This window comes from Bemisia tabaci, chromosome 7, assembly GCF_918797505.1.
Source record: "Bemisia tabaci chromosome 7, PGI_BMITA_v3".
In the NCBI taxonomy this organism is placed as follows: domain Eukaryota; kingdom Metazoa; phylum Arthropoda; class Insecta; order Hemiptera; family Aleyrodidae; genus Bemisia; species Bemisia tabaci.
The window spans coordinates 591599-609147 of NC_092799.1; the positions used below are offsets into that span (position 1 = coordinate 591599).

At 42.5% G+C, this 17549-nt stretch overlaps 1 protein-coding gene across 3 annotated transcripts in view; it reads left to right on the top strand.

Annotated features, from left to right (window-relative positions):
* LOC109031971 (dual specificity calcium/calmodulin-dependent 3',5'-cyclic nucleotide phosphodiesterase 1A) overlaps positions 1 to 17549 on the top strand; it is a 423891-nt gene that overhangs the window by 18733 nt on the left and 387609 nt on the right. For all 3 annotated transcript variants that reach the window (XM_072302257.1, XM_072302261.1, XM_072302260.1), the window contains exon 2: positions 8285 to 8681. In XM_072302257.1, coding sequence (XP_072158358.1) covers positions 8441 to 8681 — 241 coding nt within the window. In that variant the 5' untranslated portion in view covers positions 8285 to 8440. The remainder of the gene's footprint in view (positions 1 to 8284; positions 8682 to 17549) is intronic.

Sequence of the window (17549 nt, forward strand, 5' to 3'; positions counted from 1 at the left end):
GATACGTTCTTCGGTCTAGGAAACGACGATACGGATTTTGTTGCGCTAAAAGGAACTATGTTGCACGTAAAGCCCTATGCTTATAGTTCCTATTAGCATAAATATGTCCATAGCATATCGACCACGCCCTTGTCCCTTCTTGGCTCCTGTGTGAGCCTCACGGATCGGCATCGCCCACACTCACGCCTTCCCTCAGCCATCGTCGCCAAATGCAGCTGGAAAATAAGCAGTTTTTACATTGAGTTATAGAATTGTGATGATTTTCAGCAAAATCTGGCAACCATATCCTCAGCGCTACAGCCAGAGCTGAAAGAGTCTTCACATGTTCACGGTCATAGAAAAAAAAACACAACGAGTGAATCCTCCACATAATGCATAACGACGGTGAAACTACCAAACCACGTATCTCGTTTGCGGTGTTTAAAAATCTACGTTCACATTTTATTTTTTTGAAGTAGACCAAATCAATATCATTCCTTGAAATTTTCACGGAATTTTCTCCGCACAAAGAGGAAAAATCACAGAAATTTTCAAGACTGGATGTTAAGTAGCTTTTCATTTAAGAAATAAAGTAGGACAGGAAGTCTGCGACGTCGCAAACCGAGATACGTGGTTTGGTAGTTTCACCGTCGATAAGCGGTTCAAGACACTTCGAATGAGGGTGGGGAGAGGCGGGTCTGGGGACTTCTCTGCAGACAATTTTCAAAATTTGGGAGCATCTAATATGTAATTTGACACAATTTCCTCGTGGATAGTCACCAATTTACCGAGCTTATTTTTAATATTTGCCAGATGATGAAAATACATGACCTCTACATAAGAATAAATGCTCATTTGCTTATTATGGCGTAAAATTGACGGGATTCACAAAAGCTTTTCTTACATATCGAACATATAAATAATCATAAAACTATGATGAATCTCATTTTTTTACGATAGCAGGGCGTGAAATGCTCATCTGAGTAATGCAATATTGTTTGCCTTCACCGTATTCGTGCCTGAACATGAAAACCACAAACAGAAGCGGACAGAGTGGAAAACACACGATGGAGAAAAACAAATAAAGCGGAGCAAAGTAATCTCATCGGCGCATACCTAGTGAGTGAGCGAGAGCCGAATATCGGTCAATGCAATTGGGCTTTTTAGATTATTACAGTGCGCTCGTGGGCACTTGAAACTGCAAACCGACCTGGACGAGAATCCTCATTGAAAAATTATAACTCGGCTTTTACGTTTCACTTCCGATAGTACTGATGCCTGAATATTCGTATTCTCTCATGGAACTTTTTATCCTGGCTGATCCAAGGTTAAATCTCCAGACTGCAGGAGCGTGTTCTTCGGGTTAAAATAAAACTTTTTTCCTGTGTAAATTTTTTTAAAAAGTGATTTTTCTGAGGTTACAGCCTCCCCAATGTTCTGGGATTAAGGTGTTTTTCCTGAATTTTGGCAACAGTAATGCATCAAATCTCATGAAAATTGGTATGCACCAATCATTTGGCACCCTCGCCGAATTCCCAAATGGCGATATAAAAATCGAAATCTTAGCGAAAAGTGGGTTTTCGGGGGGTTTAGGGGAATGATAAACTTAAGTAGGCCTCTCTGGTTATTTAGCTTATGAATATGGTATTTTGCGAACCCTCAGAAACCCCACCGTTAACTGAGATCTCGATTTTCCTAAGATCATCAAGGGTTCAGCGTATCAAATTAAGGGTGCATATCAATTTTTATGGGATTTGGTGCGGTGCGGTGGCGTTTGCGGACGTGGCGTTTGCGGATTCTAAGAATCGGGTGGCGTTTGCGGATTCTCATATTTTGACGGTGGCGATTGCGGACAGGCGGAACAGGGCCGGTGGACTTTGCGGACCAGAGAATTTCGGCGGTGGCGATTGCGGACGGAGGGGTAGGCACACACTTATGCACCCCCCACCCCTGCGCTGTATATTAAAGAGAAAAATTACCGGAGAGGCTCTGGATTCCTTTCCGTGGATGTAGAATGAAAAAAATATTAGTATTAAACATTAGTATTATATTAGTACAAAAACATACGAGCAGTGAACATACAGTAAATTTTTAAAAAAGGCATATCAGAAATCAAGAAACTGAAAAATCGTCAGTTTCAGTTCATTTTTAGGATGAAAAACATGTTGTAAATTCTAGTCTAAAATTACTGAAAGTCAAAAAATTAAAATATGTTTTCATTTTTCGTATTTTATTTTTTGACTTTCAGTAATTTTAGACTAGAATTTACAACATGTTTTTCATGCTAAAAATGAACTGAAACTGACGATTTTTCAGTTTCTTGATTTCTGATATGCCTTTTTTAAAAATTTACTGTATGTTCACTGCTCGTATGTTTTTGTACTAATATAATACTAGTGTTTAATACTAATATTTTTCTCATTCTACATCCACGGAAAGGAATCCAGAGCCTCTCCGGTAATTTTTCTCTTTAATATACAGCGCAGGGGTGGGGGGTGCATATGTGTGTGCCTACCCCTCCGTCCGCAATCGCCACCGCCGAAATTATCTGGTCCGCAAAGTCCACCGGCCCTGTTCCGCCTGTCCGCAATCGCCACCGTCAAAATATGAGAATCCGCAAACGCCACCCGATTCTTAGAATCCGCAAACGCCACGTCCGCAAACGCCACCGCACCATTTGGTGCATCACCGTTGCCAAAGTGCAGGAACAGAGATTTATTTCCCAGAATTGGGAGGGGGCGTGGCCCCTGAAATGCACGTTTGGAAAAAAGTGAACGAAGAAAATAGTCTCATTTTGGCCTATAGATAGAACAGGCGCCCGCAGTACGGGAGTTTCACCTTAAATCACCCTGTATACGCTATTGTCCGGTCCGCGCGAAAAGGGGTCAATGGGCTTAAATGTAAATCCATGGATCAGATTTCTCTCAAGTTGGGTTGAATTGAGTTTCTAGTGTCTAGAAACCTGGATAGTTGGAAAAGTCGGGTAAATTTCGGTGACGTGAAAAATTCATGAAATTTTGCGAGTAGCACGGCAACTGAGCAAGTTGAGCTCGTCCCATTCCAGAGATCGCAAGAAACTTCTGAATGTCCCTACATAGTTTTAATCTCCAGAAGTGAATTTTCTTTCAAAGCTTAAGAAGAACCAAAATAATGGGAGAGAAATATAGTGGACATTGTTTTCGCGGATCGGGGAAGGTCGTGGAATTCGAAAATTGTGGAGTCAGGGATGGTAATAAAATTTCACGGCTTTCGGAGATGTAGAAAATGCGATATCTCCGACTTGAAATGTCAAAATTTGAGTATTTGGTGACTACTGTTTCCAGTTTCACAAATAATCTTGGACCTTTTAAATGATTTGTTTTATTTTGAAGTAGAAAAGTAAGCGAACATATTTAAAATTACGAATGTGAAACGATCCATAACGTACGTGGAAGACAACAGCTTTCCATGGGGTTTTTTATTTGATTTATTTTCAGTCCTTTTATTTTATTTTATTAATTTGTTTGCCGATATCTTCTTTTAACTCTTTCCCGACCAATCGGGTCACTCGCGACTATAGTTAGATGTAGGCCGGTATGGGCCTTCCTGCAATTCACGCGTTTAATTTTTTTTTCTGTTTTTTTTAACAGCGAACTAAACTAGTTAACGCCTTCAACATGTCTGTAAATTTACCCCAGACTATGATGAATTTACGCACAAATTTTGAAGTTTCGATTTTGCTTGATTTTCTGCTTTAAAATGAAACAGTAGAGAAAACTAGCTGACCTCTGATGAAGTCAGGCCGGTTACATTCGTCCAATTGTATAAGAACATTTTTTTTTGCTGACGCGGAGGACTTGAAAATGTCCGGTACAAACCCCGCACGTCATGGCTTAAGGAGCGTAATGAGACTTTTCTGATTTGCTCAATGTAATTTTCAGACGATTTTACGTTGAAGATTCATTGAAAGTTTAAAGCAGCACGACAAGACATGAAAATCCGATTTATTGCACGATTAAGATAGAGCTGTATCTCGTGTTATCCAGTGGTGTGGTTTGAATTGCGATGTATCGATTGTTATACCATTTAAACCGATGGTAAAGAATCGATTATAAATTTGTTCGCTGCAAACACCCTGTTTATCGATCCTTTTCCATAGGTTTAAATGGCATAACAATCGATACATGGCAATTCACACCACACCACTAGTGGTATCGTATCTTTCCAACTCTCGGATCTCCATCGTATGTCTAGAACTCTATCGCCATCTTGTTTGTTTACATTAGGCCGAACTGGGAGTGGAAGTGCCACCATGAAAGTCTAAAATTCGCCCATCAATCGGAGAGAGGAAACATTTTCCTGTCGTGAAAGGATTGAGACGGGAATACTCTCCCGTAAATAGGCACTCTAGAACAGAACTCGGAGGATTAGCGTCATCTCGCGCACCTGTTATCGACACGCGCGCCGGGCGCCGCCGTGGAAAAAGTGACTGCGAAAGTTTCAATGTAAGTGAATTAAAAATGAGCAATGATTTAGCCGAAACGTCATCGGAGAAGATTTATCGGACAGCCAGCGCACATCCGGAAAACCAGGTCAAGCCTCCGTCTTCGCCACCGTGACCACCCACCCGATGGAGGGGGAAGGGGAGGTTGGCTCGTTGCTGACATCACTCCGGGCCCGTCATCTTTTCCTCCTCGCGCAAAACTCTGTATTTTTATTAACTTTTAATAATAACGTCCCACTCCTCCCCCCCTCCCCCCCTGGAAAGGAAGATTGAGCATTGAGCACTCAACTTTCTCCCCAAGTTCCGCTGTCAGCGCCCACTTGTTCTTGTCCTACTTTTGATTCCTCAATATTGGAACTGATCACAGAATAAATATGGAAAACATGATTTTTTTTTCTTTTTCCCTCCTTCTTGATCGGGATCGCATCTCAGAGCTCATTCCAAGTGGCCGTAGGCTGATGTAGGGCTGTGTCGTTTTTGTGATTTTCGATTTATATAACCGTTCATCCACGGCCAGAAATGCCTCTAAAAACAAAGTATTTAAATCCGAGTTTCCAATTCTAACTCGACAGAAATCGTCCAACCAAAAATATAGCCTCCGTGGGCTAAAGCCATTTTTTTTCAAGGATTAACTACGGGTTTTACTATCTTAGTCCTCGAGAAGAAATGTTTCGGAAAAACTCTCGGTGGACCAGACTAAACGCATGCGAACACAAATTGTGCTCGTTTGTCTTTTAGACAGAAAGTATTTATTGTCACTTAATTGAAAAATGATTTTACTTTGCAATCATTATTTCTAACATAGACCTTAAAGGTTCCCTTGTCTTCTTTTCTCCAGTTTCAAGGGCAATCATTTGCGCAAACGACTCTTTCAGCATAAGATAAAAAGATAGCATTTGGAATTTTACCAGGTACACGCGATATAGTTCAATGTATATATTTTAAAGAAAGAAATCCAGAGTTGCCAAGTTGTCCAAGTTGCTTCTGTTACTGCATGGCAGTGACGATTCTGGAAAGTTGGCAATCATTTTTTTTCTCCATTTAAATGTATGTATAACAATCGATTCTTAGTGAGGCAGCTTGCCTCAACTAAAATCGATATTTTCAATGGATTTAAATGAAGGAAAAATAGTATTGCTAACTTGCAGAATCGCCATTGCCGCATGGAAACAATCAGTCTCTGAGGCTCAACCTCGGAACGCTGACCTAGACCCCCAGAGTCTTGCGATTCGAAAGCACGTAAGTGCAACGGAGGCCTCGCGTAAGATGTGCGGTTTTGCCTCGGTTGGCGGGCTGGCGCTCTCACCTGGATCCTCATTAGAGCGACCTGAGCTTCAATCGTGAATTTAAGAGGAAGCCATGACACTTGAGGCCAAGTTTTTAAACTTTAATTAAAAGTTTATTAAGGCTCCGGCGGCACCCGCGCCCGCCTCGAACAAGAACAGCAGATCCACCGTTGTATTTACAACCAAGTTACGTCGTTTCTACTCACGGTGCTGTGATAGTGCGCCTTGACAGTTTGGAGGAGGCTTGCGAGCCCCCTCAGGCTCAGCCGACTTGCCAGACTGTCATAATTTTACAATCGAATCACGTGCTGAAAATTCTAATTTTTCCGCATATTCTGGCGAGCACCCACGTGCACCGTTGTCTATACGTGTAAACATTTGCGTATATCTTACATGGAGTCTCATTCGGGAAAATCGTTTATTGAATGCACAATTTGGGCGTTATTTTTAAGTGAGGTTGCTGCATTTTTGATTGCGTGGGTCGAGTCTCGCGGAGGAAATGTATGATTTTTGAGGGGATTTAGCAATAATGCGGTGAGATATTTCGCTGCCGCTCATGAGCACTCGAAAATGGCGGGCTCTCCTCGTCTCCCCTTAATTGGACAGCCTTCCCGGCCCCGGCCCCGACTCCGGGGAAAAAGTCCGTCTGCCTCTGCATTCTTAGCACGAGTGGTCCTCGCTCCTTCCCCTCACAGTGTCTCTAGCCCTCACTTCCTCAAAGAAAGAAGCCATCGCACCCAGTACACTATTTTAAATTTTTCATGGACGACTGCTCTCAAAAAATCGCCTTTTCCCCTATTTTTTACTCGCAGGAAATGTTAATTATCTTCTCTGTGTAATATGTATTCCTCCCACCCCCCACCCCCTCCTTAGAGGCGCCAACCACCTGTCTCCAACGGGATTCCATCCGGTATTTCTGGTTATTTTTGCTTGATCGCATTTTTCAATTCTAGTGTTTTCCTTTCACACTATAGGTTAAACGGCCAAACTCCAAGATCGCGTTTGGTGGGTTCAAACAAGATTTATTCATTATATAAAACTCTCTCCAAAAATTTCCCCACTTAAAGATGCGGCCCCCAAAGTTTCCGAGAAAAGCATGCGTTATTTAGTCCCGAAGCGTGCATGGGCCATCTACCCTACCGGCGCGGCGGCGATGCGGCGCGACCGCTCTGCCGACCCTAGGAAAACTGCCGTATGAGCCTCCAGGCGTTGCCAAATTTCCTATGGCAAATCACTTATTTTCAGGAACATTTTTGAATATTTTCCCGCCAATTTCTCGGATAATTTTGTTTGTAATTTGATCTAAAGTTTCTGATAATTTTTAGGAAAAATATTCATAATTTTCCTCAAAATGAAACATTTTATCCAAAGAAACTTGGCAACTCTCAAATGTTCATACGGCGTTCTTCCTTAGCACGGCAGTGCTGTTTTCCATCACGTGTGTTGAGGCTCTCCTTACGTAAGAACTACAGGGGGGGGGGGGGAGAGGGGGAGGGGGAGGGGGGCGTAGAGTGAAAGAGTGATGTGCTCCTCCTGGACGACAAAAAAACCCGTGGCGCAAATGAGTCCGCGCCGGGAGAATATGTGACAGGGCTCTCCTCGATTCTGTCGTAGGAAGAATAAAGAATGCGAGCGGCTGGAGAGGCTCCCCGGATTATATCCCCTCGTCTTCCTTGTCTTCGTCCTACGTGTCCCTCGAGGGATCCCCACCAAGTTTGGAAGCTTTTCCTTTCACGTCTCTCTTTTTTTTCTTCTTTTTTCTTCATTACACACTTTACTATCATCCGATACTCCTCCGTCCCGGCTCTGTTACTTTAAAAGGGCTCTAGAAAAACAATTCTTTTCTGTCCAAGCCTAGACCCAGATTGCCTTCTCATGCGCCATTTTCTGCCTCACATGCCAAGAGGAGAGACAATATATTTTCCAGACCCTACGCTCGTATCTAACCTATAGTGTGAAAGTCACTTGCGGGAGTCAACGCTATTATTCGCCTCATGAAAACTCACTAGCGAGTATGAAGCATTGAGTAATTGATTTAGCAAATTGATTTCACCAAGACTCACCTAGCAAAGTCCTTAACCGGACATTCATCAATCATCATCAGCCAAATATCTCATTTGTGCTGAGCAAGTGGCTCATCAACCATCACTTGGCGAAATACAGCGTTGACTCACAAATTTAACTTTTGCCTCAACCCATTACATCGCTCAGATCTTTGAAATACATCAAGTATCAAAATATTAAAATATCCTCAAAACATACAGCGGCTGTCGACAGGAAGTAGTCTCTAGCTTAGCCAGCTGTATGCAGAGTAACTTACGGAGGACTGCAAAACGAGCCTTAAATTAGAGAGCACGGAGCGCCCTCTAAGGGGGCTGGGCCGCTTAGCCAGGGCTGTAGCTTCCTAGTAAGCTGATACAATTTTTTTTAAATCTCCAAATGTATTGACTCCTTAAATAAGAAGTTATGAAAATTGACCTTGTTACATAAGAAACTACAATGTGATATTAAGTTTTGAATCTGGTTTTTGTTACAGGACAGACGCAGAAGCTGTGAATATTTTGGCGGGGAGTATGAGTTAGGAGGGTGCTAAAGAGAAATAGAGAAAGAGAGAGGGGGAGAGAGAAAGGGAGAAAATCGAGAGAGTGAGACTGGGCATGCTGCCGCTGGGGATTTAGTTTTCTCGGTGAGGATGGCGTCATGCCCTGGTGGGGGTCCGGCTCCGGGCCCCGGTGAAAGCGGGGAGGAGCCCCGGAAAGAGGGCGCCGAGGGGGAGAGGGAGAGGGAGAGAGAAAGGGAGAGGGAGAGGGAGAAGGAGAAGGGAACGCGGACCCCGACGACTGCCCCAGGGACACCGACTCGGAGGCCGAGGGCGCCCGCCCCCCTCCCGGAGAGCGCCAAGTTCATCCTCGATGGCAACGTCTACACCGTAGGTTAGTACACAAACACTCATATTTGGACGTATTTCTACGAAACAGACCTATGTGGAGGTGAGAAATATGGGGTGTGCTCGTCGAAACTGCATAAGAAGCAATGTGAAGTGGGCGTGATTCCTTTTGAAGAATTGGAAAAGCGAGATTTTACATTCTATCAAAGAGACCTATGTGCCAACTGAATGCGGGAGTCATGAGCCGCGGGCATGGCAAGAGAGCGTTGTGGACAGGGCTCATAAGTTGAAGACTCCCTCCAACGATCTCCCCGTTGCGCCGGCGCTTGATTGTTGCCGCTGACGTCACTGGCGCACAATTATTCTCATTCACTCTTACGCAAAGAGAACTAACGAGCACACCCCATATTTCTCACTTGCACATAGGTCTGTTTGGTAGAAATACGTCCATTTTTAACTAACCATGTCCTAATTGGACGTATTTCCATGAAACAGAACTATGTGCAGGTGAGAAATATGGTGTGTGATCTAGAAGGCTGCGTAAGAGACACTGTGGTCAGTGGGCGTGATTCCTTTTCATGAACTGGACAAGCGGGATTTTAAATTGAGCAAAGAGAACTATGTACCAACTGAATATGGGATATATGAGCCGCGGGCATGGGACGAGAGCGTTGTGGACAGGGCTCATGAGTTGCAGACCACTACGAGGAGCTGCACGACGGCATCCATCTCTGTTGACATCACTGGCGCTTTTATTATTCTCATTCACTCTTACGGCCAGAGAACTGACGAGCACACCCCACATTTCTAACTCCCACATAAATTTGTTTGATAGAAAAAGTCCAATTCAATTACTTCAAATTTAAATGTTGAGAAAGTTTGCTCACTTGCATGGCATAAGAAAAGGAGGTGGTCGCATCTTGGAGATTTGTTTACCCCGTGACGAACATCATTACAGGATCGTGTCAATGTTCCAGCTAAATTCCAAGTTTGAAAAACATACTAATATGTCCGTTTTTTTTTTTTATTCGTTCCACTCAAAATATAATTTCAAACACTTGATGTTTAATAAATTTTTTCCATAAACGACACCAAAAAAACTTCATACACTTAAAAAACGCACATTTATTACGCGTATTGTGAAATCAGGCGTGTACCTCACTACCTCAGACTTTCCCGAAGCGCTCATTGTGATTTTTGGGCCATTTCCTGTCAGAGCCATCTCCTCTTTTTGCCCTAGCATGAGCTCTGCATCAGGCCCATGAAAAGCAAGTTTTTATCTCTTTGATTTTTCTAGGTCCAGATTGTGATCATAGTCACAAGCATCCCTATTTAAAAAAAACTACCTTCCGAGGGCGAAAATTAAAAAGACGATCTCGCGGAGATCGATTTATTTTTACTAGGGATGGTTGTAAACACGAGGACAATCTAGTCTTTCAGACCAGCGGTGCTAGTCTCAGATGAAAGAATTTAGAGGGTGTCCTGAGCCCCAGTGGAATGAACCCGCAAACATTTTCTGCAGCAATTTTCATTGTGAAACTTTGATACGCTGTGCGACTATGCAGGGAATTTATGACTGTGCACTTGGCTCTGGCGGGTTGGAGGATCCGGTGCGGTGCTTTTAGTGCCATTGTCGATTTTCGCATCGGAACTTTATCGATGGCACTAATAGCGAGTGTCCAATTCATCAGAGACGAAACAGCGGTAAAGTCTCGTGAATAAAATAAACGGCAGCTAATGTCATAATTTGCGGTCTGTTTTCATTATGAAAATCCGCTGGGACTCACGCTAGCGTCCGCTCAAATCGTCGTCCCTCCGATGTAACGCCGTATCTCTATTCCCACGTGAGCCGTGGAAAGCATGCAGTTGTATGGACGGCAGGGCTCGTGAGAAAATGCAGCTACGCCTTTACGTCGAAAGAGCGACGAAATGTCCGTTTTAAACGGGTAAGACTGCTTGGCGCTTGGCTCGAACAACGCGGAGCACTGTGGAACGAAGCATTTGAAGAAGTTGGACACAAAAGTTTCCCCCTAAGTCTATAGATATTCATGTTTATTTCGTAAATTTTCAAATTTTAAGTTGTGAATCTTAAAGAGAATTTTACGAAATAACCCATGGCTGACCCGTCTCCCTTCCATGTTAGGTATTGACGAAGATATGGGCTTTCAAAGTTTTCGTATCGTATGTCCACCGATTCCCTCCATTAGGAGCTGAATATTGAAATTTAATCAAAGAGATATAGACAAAGGAGACGACGGGAAAATGGAGCGAGCTTATTGGTTGAGAGGGGTGGTTCGTAAAGAAAAAGAAAGGAAAATGATGGACCCTGGCTGATTCTTGAAATTGATAGAAAGAGGGATAAACATAGAAGACGATGGAAAAATGCAGCGATCCTTTTGGTTAAGAAAGATGGTTCTTATTGACGAAGGGAGAAAATGATGATCCCTATCCATACGGTCTGTCATGGGTTGCCGATATTAGTTTATTACTTCTTCCATTGTAAGTACCCACTCCCACCAATAGGATTGCTTCATTTTCTCCGTGCCGTCTCTCTCCGTCGCTTTGCCTATCTATTTAAATATTGAGCCCACTGTGCGGCACGGCAGTATTATAACCCATGATTCCCAACATCTCTGCACCATCCGTCGCTTTGCTTCCGCTGAAATTCAGCCAGACACGGCCAGCACACTGCGGCGAATATTTCAACATTTCGCCTCTCCTCCCCGTACTGCATGCGCTCAGCTTTGAGCATCAATGTTTCATTCATGAATTGTGTTGCCGATCCTTCAGTTCGAAAATCTGAAACTCTAGTGATTATCAGCATGCCTGAATTAAGGAAGCTTCCAAAAAGACGTGAATGAAACATTTAAATATAATATTTTTCGTCATATCTTGGAAAAATAATATATGATCTTAAGGTGTCCATACTCGTTTACCCGTGCAAAATATAGGCATCGAAAAAGTTGCAACGTCGCAAATTAAGGTATGAATGTTTCTTGCCTCATCTTCGGTAATGAGTAAATGTGTGACTGCGGACGCGCTAGAGTGTAATATCAGCGGAAATCGCGATCTTCTGCCATCAAGTCGAAGCGGCACTGTTCAAGGGGCTCTGAGCAACTATTACACCTCTGAAGTATTGCACAGTATCAGACGAAATTGAAGGCGCTCGAACACTTGTAAATTGACTGGTCTCGTTTACCTCGGCAGAATGTAACTGATCGCATGATGAGCAGCCTCTGTTCCATCGATCTTTGTGAAACCTGGGGTTTGGAGATATTTTTTCACAGGAAAACTGAATTTCAACTACAATTTTTTAAATTCGAAAATCTAAAAAGGTGAATGCGACGTAAAATGCTATGTCGGCTCTTGTTCGATCGATTTTTGTGAAACTTTGTGCTGGGAATATTTTTTTAAGTAAAAGCCAAATTTTTCGTCAAATTTTGAAAATTCAAGCGTGCAAGATGGCGAAAGTGGCCAAGAGTGCAATCTTGGCGAGGCGCCATTAAAAATACCCGACTTCGCAATCGAGATATCTATTATTTTCTGCATATTTTTAAAATTGTTGTACTCTTAGCTCATTTAGACTTCGTAATCGGCGCGTTCTTCAAATTTTTTCCGTTGAAACAGCTTGTTTATTTCTTTGTGTATTTATTTGTTTTCCTTTCCTCGGAGGAATTTAATCAAAGTTAGTCAGCTCTGCGTCATAGACACAAAAGAGTAAACGCGAGTTGATAAAACACCGACTGTCACTTAGTTTATTTCGGCGCTTTTTCAACTCATCTCGCCCGTTTTCTAGTAGGCCTATAAAGTTCAAATCCGGTTTCGATCGCTGAAAGGTTCCTACTCATATTTACTTTCCCCTTCTCAAAGAATTAAAAAGAAAATATTTCGCGACTCAGAATTTTTAGGGCCTGTTTGTTGTGCGGGCCTCCTAAACTTTCAGTTTCGGTCGGGCGATTCGGTAAACCTCAAATATTCGGGTTCGATCTTAAAAAAGATCCCTAAGAAAATGGGCCCATGGCGGATAATTTTTTTAAGAAGTTAATTTGGAGCATTTTTGACGCACACTACGTGATAAGAAAAGTAGAAAATTAGGCCAAAAATGCATTATTATGAACCTTTGGTGACTTAAAATGACCACTTTTGAAAATTATAAATGCAAACATTTGGATTCTCTTCCAAGCGAATGTGTCGGAAAATAAGTTTGAAAACTGCTGAAATGAAATAAGATTCATACTTTTTTGAAGTTTTTCTGAGGATAAATTATCATACTAATTTTAATTCAACAGAAAGACAAAATGAGAATCAGATGATAGATGTAATCAAACATTTGAAGACGACAAGATTCAGCCTGCGAGTTACAAGAACGAAAGTCTCCATCTGAACTTTCATTTCGCGCCGATTTCGATTTTAGTCCATCGACAGAATTAAAAATGACTATTAAGGGATTCAATGATCTTAGACTACCTTTCTATGTACTAATTGTACCAGGACAGCCGAGGATATCCAGTCTATCTTGAACCATCAGATTTCAAAGTAAAATTCAACTTATTTATTCACCAGGAGTAACCGAGCAAAGAAGAAAAAAAAAAACGTAGGGAAAATGCAATTAAAAACCAAATTATTAAGAGGAATGGGATGCAGTGCAAGTCTCACAGTGTTTTGCGCTTACATGTTAAATCTAGCCCTAGGAAGCCTTTGACTCTGCCTTTTAGTTGTGTGCTTAATCAGTGCGAAGGTGGTTTCATTTTTAAACGAAGAAAAAACTTGAACCGACTATTTTTTCCAGGGTTAACAGTCCACCGTATTTCAGCTTATTCTCTTTTTCATTCTTCTTTTTTTAGTAAAGTGGTAAAGTAACATATAAATTCCTGTACACACGGATACACGTCCCGCATCATTGGAAATTGAAGGCGTTTGAACTTCGTGTGCTCTCTCCGTGTCTTTCAAAATACCATGTTCGAGTCTCAAAACTTTCAAGTCGTAATGCATCTTTACTCCTGCAACTGGCACAACAATGAAATAAACCCCTCACAACTGGACGTATTTCTATCAAAGAAAACTATGTGGAGGTGGGAGCGAAGGGGTGTGCTCGTTAGTGCTTGAGCCATAAGAATGAATGGGAATGATAAAGCGCCAGTGACGTAGCCGCCGCTTCGCCGCCGCTTTCGTAGCCATTCTTCGTCTTTAACTCATGAGCCCTTTGCACAATGCTCTTGACACAAGTCCACGGTTCATGAGTCTTGCATTCAGTTGGCACACACTTCCGTTTGCTGAATTAGAAATGCGGGATTTTACATTTTGTCAAACAGAACTATGTGTACACTCCATGAGCCGTGAGCATGTTTCAAGAACGTTGCGCACAGGGCTCATGAGTTGAAGACGACGAATGGCTACCGAAGCGGCGGCTACGTCATTGGCGCTTTATCATCCCCATCCATTCTTATGGCCCAAGCACTAGCGAGCACACCCCATCTTTCCCACCTGCACAAAGTTCTGTTTGATAGAAATACGTCCAACTTATCCTTCAGAACACTAGAGAGGACTCCTTTCAGAAATCTGAAAATCCGATTTTTCAAACCAACTCGAGGAAAAGAGCTCCTGTGAAAATTTCGCGTCTGTGGGCGTTTACACAAATAATAATGTATTCAAAGCGGTGGGCACCAGGAAAGTTCCTCATCCTTTATGAAACTGTTGAATCTAAATGCGCTCGGACCGTCGTCGTGAAAGTATAATCCGATAAACGACTCGGCCGCATCCGCGGAGATACCGCCATCGCTCCTCGGACCGGAGATCGCACCTCGATTTCCACGTGAGCCCTGCTTCCCATAAACATCCGTGCCTCGCAGAGCTTACGCGGTAGTAGAGATGCGCTCTTACGTCCAGAGGAGCGACGATACGCGTGCGGTGTAAAAACGCTTTGGGGGAAAAATTACGGCCGGCCTTATGAAAGGGATTCACTGCCGGGATGAAAGCTGTTGGCTAAACGTTTGCATAAAACTCGAGCTTCTACCCCAGAAGCGGGGGGGGGGTGTTGGGGGCGGGGGGCCCCGGGTCTAGTAGAAAGGAATCGTGAAGACCTCCGTAAGAAAATAATCCGCCTACAAAAGCTTCTCGGCGACGATACAATAGAAAGTAAATGTCGTCGTCCCCTCAAAGTGCTCGTACGTTTTTATGTCTGTCGCCTGGGAAACACGCCAGATAAGAAAAGTCGCAACGAATCGATGAATTAATAAAAGTCGAACGCGGTTTATGTTTGGACCATTATCAGCTTAACTCTATTTCAAGTCGCCTAATTTCTTCTTTTTTGTTATTGTTTTACCGAGACATGAGCTGTATTACGGCATGAAATTTCGTAAGGATAGTTTTCAAAAATGAAAAAAAAAATTAATATATTGAATTTTTCAGCTCCAGATAAGAAAAGTCGCAACGAATCGATGAATTAAAAAAAGTCAAACGCGGTTTTCGTTCGGACTATAATCAGCTTAACTGCATTTTAAGTCGCCTAATTTCCTCTTTTTCGTTATTGTTTTCTCGAGACATGAGCTGGATTCCGGCATAAAATTTCGTAAGGATAGTGTACGTTATAAAAATAAAAATAGGAAATTTTAAAATATTGCATTTTGTTGCTCGAGAGGAAATTGTGGGGTACGGGAAATGAAATAAGGCTGATCTTGATTACTTCTGTCGTTTGAAGGCTGCCGTTGCATTTGCTGCAGGAAAATACTCACATTTTGATGTGCGAATGAGTGATGAGACCACTTTGTTTTTAAAATGAGAAGGATCTATTTTATATATTTGTAAATGCACCAAACTCTAGTATGCTTCAATTTTGCCATTGAAACCGGAGAATCATATCTCACAGGTCTCCTGCAGTCTCATTCCATCTTTTCAAAAGACAAAAATAGCCGTCGTTTTGTTCGAACTCCGTGCGCTTTATCAGGATTGTTCTTTGAAAATTTCATGCTCTAATGTCAAAAATAATTTTACAAAAAGTGGAAAAAAACTTAAGTCTACTAGTCAGGTAAAAAAAGTCTTGTCCTATGAGCCACTTACTGTTTCTCATGGAGGAGATATGTGTGCGAGGAAAGTGGTGATCTGCCTCTAGATAGTTGGTGACAATGACAGAAACGTCGATAAAGCAATAAATGAGAAGAGTACTGGGTCATTAGTGATGTCCTTAGGTTGAGACCTGAGCCTCCCTTGGATAACCAAAAGCACATAGCGGCGAGCCATTGTGAAAGCCTTGAAAGCTTGTCGGAGAGTAGAGCCGCATCATGCCTACGTGGATAGACATTATACGAAGAAAGAGTCAAAGCACCGTATACCCATATCGCTTTCCCTGAAAAATTCCAAACCCGCGAAACAAGTTTCAATATCAACGTCCACATGGGAAAATTGAGTTGATAATAATTTGACGAATTTAACCAAAAATAGCCGATAGCTGGATGTTACATTTCCTGATTTCCTCTCGTCTTTCTTTTTTTTACTGGGGTAACCTAACAACATAAAGCTACGGGATTTTACCTAAACATCCCCACTGCAGGTCGATTGTTGAATTTGATAGACAAAGTTCTGATTGGACTCATCGATGGATATTGCACCTGTATGTGAAAGAACCGACAAAATTCAGCCTCAGGCTTTTGCTCAGGGATTGTTGCAGTGAGATATTCGACCAGTTACTACTTCACCTACTACTATTATTACTTTAAGCTAGTGGGTATAAGTCAAGATTTTATTGTTGGAGTCCGGAAAGGAAAAGCCAGCACAGTTCCCACGGTAGGAATGGAGGGCCTCCCTTTGTCCCTCCTTCTGCTGGACTTTGCAGATTTTCCGGAGCTTTAGACACAATGAATGCGGCTTTGATTCCAGTTACTTGTAACTCGGTCTTGATGTTTCGGAAGCGAATCCATCTCGGAACCGAGAAAGAGCGGACACAGCAGGAAAGAAATGATCAGACATTTGGAGGTTGTCGCTTTCAGACGCCCATTACAAATGACCCCAGGCGGAACAACGGCGTCGCGACGCAGCGCATTGTTGTCGGGTATCAGTGGCCTGGCGTCTTTTGCCATGTATCCATTGATCTCCCATTAAAACCTATGGAAAAGGATCAATAAACAGAGTCTTCGCAACCAACACCTTACGAATTGATTCTTTACCATAGTCTCAAATGAGGAAAAATGGGAAATCTAAGTTTTTTCCGACTTCTTCGAAAGTTTCTCAGTGAAAACTATGTAATTCTTTAGGTATGAATATTGTTTTTTTCTACATCTTTTAGCCAATTCTGTGGCGCATACTCAATTTTTCAACTCCAAAGGCGTTCTTGATGTTTGAAGTATCCGGCCAATGAAAGCAATTCTATCATTATGTTGATTTGAATATTCAAATAAGCCATTCAAGAGGTTAATTACGGCATCTCAAGTGCAATGACATAAACCATAATAACAATACTTAGGTACCTAAAATGTTCGTAAAATTGGAACATGGAATGATCTTTAAACGGTAGAAGGGGAGTTTCCCTGTTTAAGGAATACATTCTCTCTCCTTGATTTTTACATACATTTTTCATTTCCTGGTGAAACCTAGGTGTTCACGGTTATTTCCGGTTCTGGATACAATCATCATAAACCTACGTATGTAAAATATCCGCACTAAATGGCACAGCCTGGCAATCTGTACGCAGAGGCATGTAATGGGATTCGAATAGCCCGGCAAACGGAACATGACACGATGGGACGGTTGGGGGAGAGAGGAGGGCGCCCCTTAATTCCTCAACAGTTGTTTCATATCGGCCGCGACCGGCCATCAATTGCGAGAGGTGCATTTGAAAGAGATTTGTGATGCGGCTCCCCCCCCCCCCTTCCCACGCCCTACCACCGGGATTCGCTTCGTGACGTGACGTCATAGCATTCAT